At 43.6% G+C, this 9,590-nt stretch overlaps 2 protein-coding genes across 3 annotated transcripts; one reads left to right on the forward strand and one right to left on the reverse strand.

The window, feature by feature from the left end:
• Window positions 1–957: 957 nt before the first annotated feature.
• Window positions 958–3,595, forward strand: LOC123407477 (elongator complex protein 4). Its single transcript, XM_045100614.1, has 8 exons — window positions 958–1,173; window positions 1,506–1,759; window positions 1,854–1,929; window positions 2,212–2,368; window positions 2,527–2,605; window positions 2,725–2,884; window positions 2,974–3,065; window positions 3,156–3,595. The coding sequence occupies exons 1-8, from the start codon at window positions 999–1,001 to the stop codon at window positions 3,324–3,326; spliced, it is 1,164 nt and encodes a 387-aa protein (XP_044956549.1). The 5' UTR covers window positions 958–998; the 3' UTR covers window positions 3,327–3,595.
• A 606-nt stretch (window positions 3,596–4,201) lies between these two features.
• On the reverse strand, window positions 4,202–7,648 carry LOC123407920 (E3 ubiquitin-protein ligase KEG). Of its 2 annotated transcripts, none has more exons than XM_045101162.1 (5): window positions 7,342–7,648; window positions 6,532–6,893; window positions 6,346–6,437; window positions 5,570–6,043; window positions 4,202–5,331 (listed from the first exon to the last, which is right to left on the reverse strand). In XM_045101162.1, the coding sequence occupies exons 1-5, from the start codon at window positions 7,403–7,405 to the stop codon at window positions 4,380–4,382; spliced, it is 1,944 nt and encodes a 647-aa protein (XP_044957097.1). In that variant the 5' UTR covers window positions 7,406–7,648; the 3' UTR covers window positions 4,202–4,379. The 2 variants fall into 2 exon arrangements, with proteins under 2 accessions (XP_044957097.1, XP_044957098.1); XM_045101163.1 differs by having other exon boundaries at window positions 7,390–7,647.
• Window positions 7,649–9,590: the final 1,942 nt, after the last annotated feature.

Genomic DNA, 9,590 nt, shown 5'->3' on the forward strand with positions numbered 1-9,590 from the left:
AACCAAAAGATGTTCCACTTGTCTCAAAAAATAATGATGCGATTGTTTTTCAAAATGTGCATGCAATGTAAAAAAAGGGTTGCGTAATAAAAAGTTGTTTTGTACCATGAAACAAGGCTATGCGACATTTTATGGAAATATTCCCGTGTTTCAAAGAAAGGTTCATGACATTTCAAATAATGTATTACAGAATGAAAGTAATGTCCACATAGATTAAAAAAATATGTATTTCCATTAATAAAGTGTAAGTAACATTTTAGAGAGATATTCACATATTTCCAATTAATGTTCGAGAAAATTTCCAAATGTTATATCCCATGTGAAACCTGTTTCACATAGTTTACGAAATTGTTTATTGTCACTAAAAAAATGTACAAGATGTCTTTTCAAAATGTTATATACAATGTGAAACGATGTTTCACAAAGTTTAAGAAAATGTTTATTGTCACTAGAAAAACATACAACGTGTCTTTTAAAAACATTACCGTGTCTTCAAAAAAATTCAAAATATATATTTTAAAAAAAATGTACATTTTGTATTCAAATAGTGTCTGACGTGTATCAAAAAAAAGTTTGGCGTGTGCTTTTAATATGTACATTGTGTAACCCCGGCCTATAGTGAACCTACAGCGCTATATTGCTTACCTAAAGAGGACGAAGACATGTTACTGTGTGCGAGGACCAGTGCCAACCTACAGCGCACATTAATCATGGTATACCAAATAAATAAAAACCGAAAAAAAAATCAATGACAGAATAAAAAAGCCAGAGTAAAAAAAGAAGGAGAAAGAAGGAAAAAAAAATGAATCCGGAACAGAACGAACCTAATGGGCCAGCCCCATAGTCGTCGCCCGTAGGCGCCCCAAACAAAGAGGCCTCACGGCGATGGCCCACGTAGACAATGAAAGCGCAGCAGCCCAAGCGGTTCGCTGTTCGCACCAGCCAGCAGCCACCTCTCTCCCGGGCCGAGTCGTCCGAGGGGAGCAGCGCCGACGCCCATGGCCGCCGCCGCCGCCGCCGCCGGGACAGGGGGCCAGACCCTCGGCCGGAGCAGCTTCTCGCGAGCCGCCTCGTCGAAGACCGCCTCCTCCTCCTCCTCCCCCACCGCCTCCGGCGTCAAGCTCGGCCCCAACGGCGCCGCCTTCGTCTCCTCCGGCATCCCCGACCTCGACAGTAAGCATGTTCCTGCTCATACCATCAGCTCAGATCAAGCAATTTTTTTTAATCCAGCTTAGTTACAAAGATCACCTGGAACCGACTGAGGCCATGTCTGCAGTTCAAATCTCGCGTTTTGGGCCATGAACTGCGAACTAGATACCTTATAGCAGTACAAATTGCCTGCAATATGTATGATGAAACCTAGTTCTTGAGGCCAGGAGAACGAAAGATCTTGAACTGGGAGAGAGGATGCTCTGCCATGGAAGAATGGCTATGTGCACTGGCCAATTAGGTGGCTTTGTTGGTGCTCATCAGGTCGGAGCGATTTACCAGCGTTTCTGTGGCAGGGATCCTGGGCGGCGGCTTCCTCCTCGGCTCGGTTGTGATGGTCATGGAGGACTCTGACGCGCCGCACCACCTCCTCCTGCTCCGTGCCTTCATGGCGCAGGGCGTTGTGCACAAGCAGCCCCTGCTCTTCGCCGCGCCCATGAAGGAGCCCCGCTTGTTCCTCGGCGCGCTGCCTGCTCCGGTGGCATCCTCGAAGGAGGACACGCGGCAGAGGGCGATGGGGGGTGGTGCAGCTGCCGACGGACGAGCAGGCGTATGTCTGTATTTTGGAAGAAATGTGTTTTGAAGTGAATATATGTTCTGAACATGTTTTCTGATTGATCTGGATATGGACTGTAATTGTGCAGGATGAGGGTTTGAGGATAGCTTGGCAGTATAGGAAATATTTCGGGGACGATAGGAATTCCAGTGCTGAACACAGAGGTGATTCGCTAATACTTCCCTTTCCTTTGTTTACTTGAGGGTTAGTTGTCTTAAAGAGCCATCGTCTCTGTGTCAAAAGGAAAAATTGGATGATGTTCTAGACGTTTTTAAGATGAAATAAGTATCACATTGTCAGTGTACTTTCCGGCTGATGCTAACGGAACAACAACTATATTCATGCGACCTGTTATAATTTACTTATATGCTATTTTATTTAAGCTATTTTTACTGTCTTGCAATATGCTTTTAAAAGATTGGCTGACTCATTTAGCAATCTTGCAGACAACAAGCAGGAATTTAGCCATGATTTTGATTTACGGAAGCCCCTCGAACGGCATTTGCTTAACGCGCAGCAGATTGAATGTTTAAGCACTCAAGACGTGGACACTCTCCGAGGCCTCCATGATCGTTGTTCTGCTTTCTTATTCAAACATCAAAGGTGAGGTTGATTCCTGGATATATTGTTGAGCTTGTTATCTCAGACTGATCTGCCTCAAGATGACATTGATTGTTTAATGAGCACAAAAGTGGAGTTGTATAAGACCTGATGTGTTTTTCCGTGTTGCTTGTAACATATCTCGTGTTTTCTGAATTCAGAAAAGATGGTGTGAATCTGAGTGCAGGACGTATTGCTATACAGTCACTCTGTGCACCACAGTGTGGATATTTTGAGAAGGCAAGTATTTGCTTGAAATGATGTATGCTGACTGGTCGAAATGATGCAGCTCACTGAAAATTTTAAGCTTCCTCACTTCCAAATCAATTCTGACATAGTAAATTGTTTACGCATGGCAGGACTGGGAGATGGTCTCGTTTCTCAGATCACTGAAGGCCATGGTGCGGTCATCTAACGCCGTTGCTATTATAACATTTCCATACACAGTCCTATCAGATTCTTTCTGCAAGAGATGGCAGCATCTAGCAGACACGCTGCTGTCAATAAAAGCAATCCCAGGCAAGCCAAATACTTCAGAATCTGTTTTCATGATTGCAACTTGACTGCCGACCATGCATGGCCTGATTGCTCATCTCCCTGATCATTAGATGAGGACAAGGACTTGGCGAAACTCCTCACGGGGTATCAAGATATGGTTGGTTTTCTGCATGTTCATAAGGTGGCACAGACCAACAGCCAGGTACCCACTCAAGTTGATACAGGCTCATAGCTGCTGTAAACAAAGCTTGCGCTCTTCTGTTTCGACGACGCCATTTACATCAATATGCAGGTTCCTGTGATACTAGAGGCGTCCACATTTTCTCTGAAGCTGCGGAAGAGGAGGTCGCTGGTGCTAGAACGGTTGAATCAGGCCCCGGTGGATGGGTCGAGCGGGCCTTCATCTGGTGGTGCATCAGGCAGTTGCTCCTCGTCGACGCAAGGCTCACAGCTCGATTTCTAGCTGGGACTCCTGGAGCTACCCTTTGAGAATAGAGAGGGAAGCATCCACTGGAGCATCTTCTCCAGTTCTTCAGCTTCTGTAGGATACTGGAAACCTGGAATAGCTGAGAAAGGCTCCTCGTTGTGTAATATGTTACTGAAAATGCAACTTTTGGAGATTTTGTTTTGGTTTTGGTATGGATACAGCCTATTCATTATCATCTCATGTATCATTCAGTTCTGGTGTATGACACTTTCAATATACATGTATTCTGGAAGGTTTAGATTGTACTCCCTAAACTAATATAAGATCACTAGCATCTACAGCTGGACTTAACAAATATGACACTTTAAATGCCCGCGAACATGCGCCGGGTGTGTCCATTTTGAGCCCCTATTTTGCTCGTGATTGATGCAGAAAGAGAGAGAGAAAGAAGAAAATGGATAGAAAAAAAAAGTAATGGATAGAAAAAAAAAGTAAAGATTGTTCGGGGTGGGTCTCTTCCTACGTGACGGACTGACCGGACATATTCTCCCTACATTTAAGATGGATATAAAGGGTGCTGCCGTCTAGGAAGGAAGTGAGGGATCCGGTTGGGTCAATTTCTTTTGACCGGACATTGACCGGGAGGACGCTTTGGGCGTTTAAGGAGGATATATATCTAAGAGTTGTAGATGCTCTTAGATAACTACTTTTGTGATCTAAACGTTTTTATATTAGCTTACAAAGGGAGTGCAAGATATGCTGGTTATCATTTAGTAGGGTTATGTGCTGTTGATGAACATCAGGTAATTTCAGAAGATGTTTGTTCTTGAGCAAAGTGATAAGTTTGCAGAAACATGAACTGGCTATAAACTAATAACTAACATGCCTGAGGTGACGAAAACAATCAGACAAGAAGAGAGAACCTCATGTAGTTGCATACTTCTAGAGCTGAGGTGCAAAGATAGACACATATTTACAAGGTTTAGGCAAGGTAGAAAGCTTCAGTCCTAAATATACACAGAACAACTTGTTCAGAGCGTCACATAATCCGAGATACTTCAGGCTCCATCCAACATTGCTTTTGCAGTTTTACCCAGAAGGTGCAGCACCATCTCCGAAAAGCATGTTTGCGACTGGTGGTGGCAGCCACGCTGTGCTGACACTGTTGTGCACTTCGTGCTGCTGAACTTTCAGAGGATCGGCACCCTGATCGGAGACGCTGGCGACCTTTCGACTCCTTGGCCTTGTGATGCTCTTGCCGACAAAGATGCCTAGCTTCATAGCAGTAAAGAAACCTATGGCGATGAACAGAGGCCTCACCGCCCAATGGAAGTCCTCGAGGTGCCCGTACTTCTTCACGACCCCCTCACACTTGTCGAAGCTCACCACCTCCACCTCAGAAGGGTCGGCCAAGCAGCTGCACACTTCGCCGAGGCTGAATTTGCCAGGGAAGGTCACAACAAGGCATCCATTCGAGATTATCTGTGAAATACGACCTGTGGCAAACACCCCACCTCTCTTTCGCGGCCATTCGAACCGGGGGCTTGAAGTGTGAGGTCTCAGCCTCACAAATTGCCCAACACAGTAGGCTTCGGCCATCTGGAGATCTGAATATCCCCCCTTCCAGAGGGTGTCCATTCCTATCAAACCAACATATACGGTGCCATTACGGTCAATGCTATGAAGAATTCCGACCTGAGACCGCTTCTTGTCTTCCTCCCTAAGCCTTACCCAGTCTCCGGCAGCGAAACCATAGGTCACCCTTTCCACTGTCGAGGAACGGATCTTCAAAGGGTCGTGGATTCCATGGACTCGTACAAGAATGTAGCTATCACATTCTCCATCCTCCATGCCAACTATGGTTCCATCAGGGATTTCCATTGTTTCAGGAGTACAAGAATTTTTAACCTTTCTCGAGCGGACCTTGTCACCAACTTGCAACTTATCCTTAAAGTGTGACCAATTGGTGTGACTTGGCACTACTACCCCTGGGTTTTCAGAACTATCCCAGCCATTGTTGTCATAATCCACATCTTTAGCACTGAAGAAATGAAAAAAGAAAACAAATTTAGGGAAACATGCAGAGGAAACTACTACCAGGGCATAGTAAAAATATAACTATGGAAGAAAATAAACGGGCATTCACCAGATATGACATATGACTATAAACAACACAACTAGGAAAGAAGTTCCATGCTTTCATGTGACAAATTTCAATAATGTTAACCAAATACGGCAAGTTGATAAGGCAGAAGCAGAAAGAGAGTTTTGCATATTACCTTTCAAATGCTTGTAAGATATCTGACATCAAGGGGCGATCCCGGAAGTCATACTCAAAGCAGCCAAAAAGGACATTCTCAACCTCTGCAGGTAAATTGTACGGGAAGATTGGTTTCTCTTTCTTCAGGACAACCAACTGATAAATCTCATCTGGTGATTTGCCACCCCAAGGCTGAACGCCACTGAACATCTCAAGAATGCTGCAGGCAAAGCCCCATGAGTCTGTCTCGTAACTAATTGGACCTCTGATGTTTGGTTGCCATTGCTCTGGGGCCATGTAATTTGGAGTCCCAAGTCTTTGGATAAGCTCTGGGTTTGGCAGCGAAAGTCCAAACAGCAAGGATGGAATCCCAAAATCCCCCAGCACAGCATGATCATTGTCATCAAGAAGAAAATTACAAGGCTTAAGATTAAGAACAAATATTCCCCTGGAGTGTAGGTCTAGCACACCACGCGCCAAGTCAGCGCCATATCTGCAAGTTACAAGAATTCATAAAATATGTAGTAGTAAAAAAAAATCCTCTAAACAGAGCATCATAAGCATTCTCAGAAGTCAACAGGATAATGTGCCTGCACTAAGGTGATAAAGGATATATGTCGATATGTTCAACAAATAACTGCTAGAAAGTTGGAAAGTGCATGCTTAGGTGACCTCCATCTAAAAAATTGGTATATTAGCCTCTGCGGTAACTGTATTCTTATGATAAGACAACGAACATTCAGTATTCAGAACATCAAATATCTACAAAACTGTGGAGACTTCCACCATATATACCTTAAAACATCTGACAAAGGGAGCCTTCCACCTTTAAGCCGAGCCATCCTGTCCCCGATGGATCCTTCGTAGAACTTCATCGCTATGCAAAGCTGAAAATCCATGAAACAAAAAGTGAGCCACGACAATATCTTTCAGTTCCTACACGATCCAACAGCAAGGCTCTCTGGCAGACAAAGAACACACCCTCCCATTCTGCGTGGAGATCCCGTGTAGGAAGCAGACATTGCCCAGGCCCTGGCATTTGCCAAAGACCTCGTCGAACCTCGCCGAGAACACCTGCAGCTGGTCGTCCCTGACCGGGTGCAGCATCTTCACAGCGACCTCGTGGTACCGGTCATAATCCTCCGTCCTCTGGTGGTGTGTGGCTATCCAGACGTCCCCGAAGGGGCCTCTCCCGATCCGGTGCTTCAGATTCAGCACCGCCGGGTCGATCCACGGGCTTATCTGGCTCGGGCCGGAGAAGACCGTTCGGTAGTGATCGGGGTCCTTCTCCAGCAGCATGTACTCGAACGACTCGGTGTCGGCCGGCTGGGAGGCTGCCATTCCTGCAATCAGAAAAATTCACCATTGGTTTCTCAACAACAGGTACAGAGTACAGACTACAGAATCACCAACACTGTAAACTGGGAGCTTATATTTTCACTAATCAATAATAATGTCTTGTTTCTTGGGCACAGCTCAACAGAGAACAACTAGACGCAAGATCCCTGCTACGACATTCACACTCAACTGTAAAACTGGGAGCTTGGTGCAGGCTGCAGGGGGTGCGCAAAATTCAGCGCAGATACAAGCAGCAAACCCGCTCAAGAACCGTAAGAATGACTCAACTAATCTCGCACGGGTCAATGGGAAAGCAACGACCTGGCCGGATCACGAACAAAATCAAGAATCCGGCCACAAGGAGCAAGAACCGCTCGGCCAATCCGGCGAGAATCACTCAGGCAGCCGGCATGAAGGTACCACATAATATAATACTCCAAAAGGGTAAAGAACCTGCATCAGCGGCGAATCTGGAATCCGCGGAAGAGACGGGGGGCTCACCTGTCGTCTTCTCCATCTGCCTTTTCCGCTTTCCCCCTCCTCTAATCTAAATCCTAAGTGATGTCGGCGAATTTGGTAAAGAAAGTACTGAAAAAAAGAAAGCTATGAATCGACTGCGGCGACGGCTGCTGGGGTGATTCAGGAGTGGTGGATTCGAGGAGGCGACATGAGCAGACCTGCACTGGAGGTTGCGAGGAGGGGAAAGAGGGGGGAGGGGGAGTGGGAGCGTGCTTGGGGAGGAAGAAGAGGGGGGCGGTTGAGCGGTGGAGAGCGGTTTATACGGAAAAGGATTTCCTCGGCTCGCCGCCCGTTACCTTTTCCATTGCTGCATTCGGTTTTCCTTTTATTTTTACTAGAGTTAAATACACCACGGGTGCCTTAACTTGTCATGTCCGATCAGTTTAGTGCCTAAAGTTGAAAAATACATGAAAGTGGTGCTCTAACTTGTCCGGATGTGCAAATACGATGCCTCGTATAGTACCCAAGCATATGCCTTGCCCGTATAGCGAGCCACTATGATGGCGGCCCGCATGTCAGTGACCGGGAGCATTTTTTACATACAACCCCTCACATTTTATTTATTTACCCATAATTGTATCATATACAGATGCATACTGATGGGTCCAACCTGTCAGGTTTGGGTCCCGCATATCAACTACACCAAGCACGGTTGTATGTGCAAATCATAGATATAATGAAAATTATAATAATGATACCATGCAAGATATTAAAGAAAAATAAGAAAGAAAAAAGGGATCTGAAGTTTCGAACCTAGGAGCTCACGTGTGCCACCCTTGCAATCTAGCCGATAAACCAAGCAAAATCTTATGTTTATTTAGAGCATCTAGTTGGAATTTTCCTATGAATTTATTTATCTCACCCTTTAAAAAATGTAAACATTATTTCTCCATTTTAGACATCACGTGGTGTCGTGCCTCGTGGTTATATTGTTCACCGAGGGACCTCTGCTAACCTTTTGATATCTAAATGAGATAATTTACTTCTTAAACATTTTAGTATTAAGGGAGATTTAGGGAATGTGCTGGTGCATTTGAAAAAAAATGCTTTTGAAACATGTGTCACGGGTATTATAAAATTATAAAATTATATTTGAAAGATGTTTGTCATGGGTTCAAGAAAATGACAACATGTATTTTTATAAATGTTCAACGTGCATTGAAAATGTTATTGCGTAAAATTGTTCTTACATTTCTACAAACACATTTAAGATATTTTAATACATTTCTAAAATTACTATTATTACACACTAAATTCTAATGCACATCAAACAATTACATTGTCAATTTTTCTGTAAATGTGTATTTTAAAAATATAGTAATACAATGAAGATACACACTGATTGTCCGTGCTTGTGGTCCTGCATGAAGATACATAAATTTACACAACAATTTTCAATATACATTGAACTGTCTAAATCCACATAATTTTTTTAAACGTTCATGTTAACCTCTTCAAAGTACACAATAATAAAAATATAATAGATGTTTAAATACACAATAATGCCCTACCGATAATTACTGTATATTTATTTGATAAAACTTACATATCATGAAAATTAAACATGATCTTGATTTTTTCTATAAAATTATAACAAATGTGTTGAAGAATTGCAAAACGATACGCCGAATTGATCTTTATACATTTCTAGCTAATACTACTACGTATAACTTAGTTTGGCTCGGGGACCAGCATGTTATTGCATTAAGCAGGGTGTCCCGGCTTGAAATTTTCATCCCAACAAAAATAAAAAAATACACGTTCACTTCCAGCCACTGACTCGTGGGCCGCCGCCATGCTAGCACGTCACACGGCAAGGCGTACATCCGAATACAGTAGGAGGCACCGTATTTGCACGGTCGAACAAGTTAAAGCACCATTTTCGTGTATTTTACAACTTTAGGCACCAAACTGACCGCACATGACAAGTTAAGGCACCCTTGATGTATTTAACTCTTTTTACTAGTTGAATGCCCGTACGTTTTTACGGGACAAAAAAAAAGAGTCAAATAATTGTTCTTATTTGAAAGTGTATATCCAACATGATGTATATTCATCAATACTTCCTCCGTTCCTTTATATAAGATGTATTTGTTTTTTTATAAAAATCCATAATATAAGGTGCATTTTTTTAATTTCTCATCGTTCTAAGGCTTCATAGGACAAGCGCATCAGAACAACAA

The sequence above is a fragment of the Hordeum vulgare genome, chromosome 7H (assembly GCF_904849725.1).
Source record: "Hordeum vulgare subsp. vulgare chromosome 7H, MorexV3_pseudomolecules_assembly, whole genome shotgun sequence".
NCBI lineage: Eukaryota > Viridiplantae > Streptophyta > Magnoliopsida > Poales > Poaceae > Hordeum > Hordeum vulgare.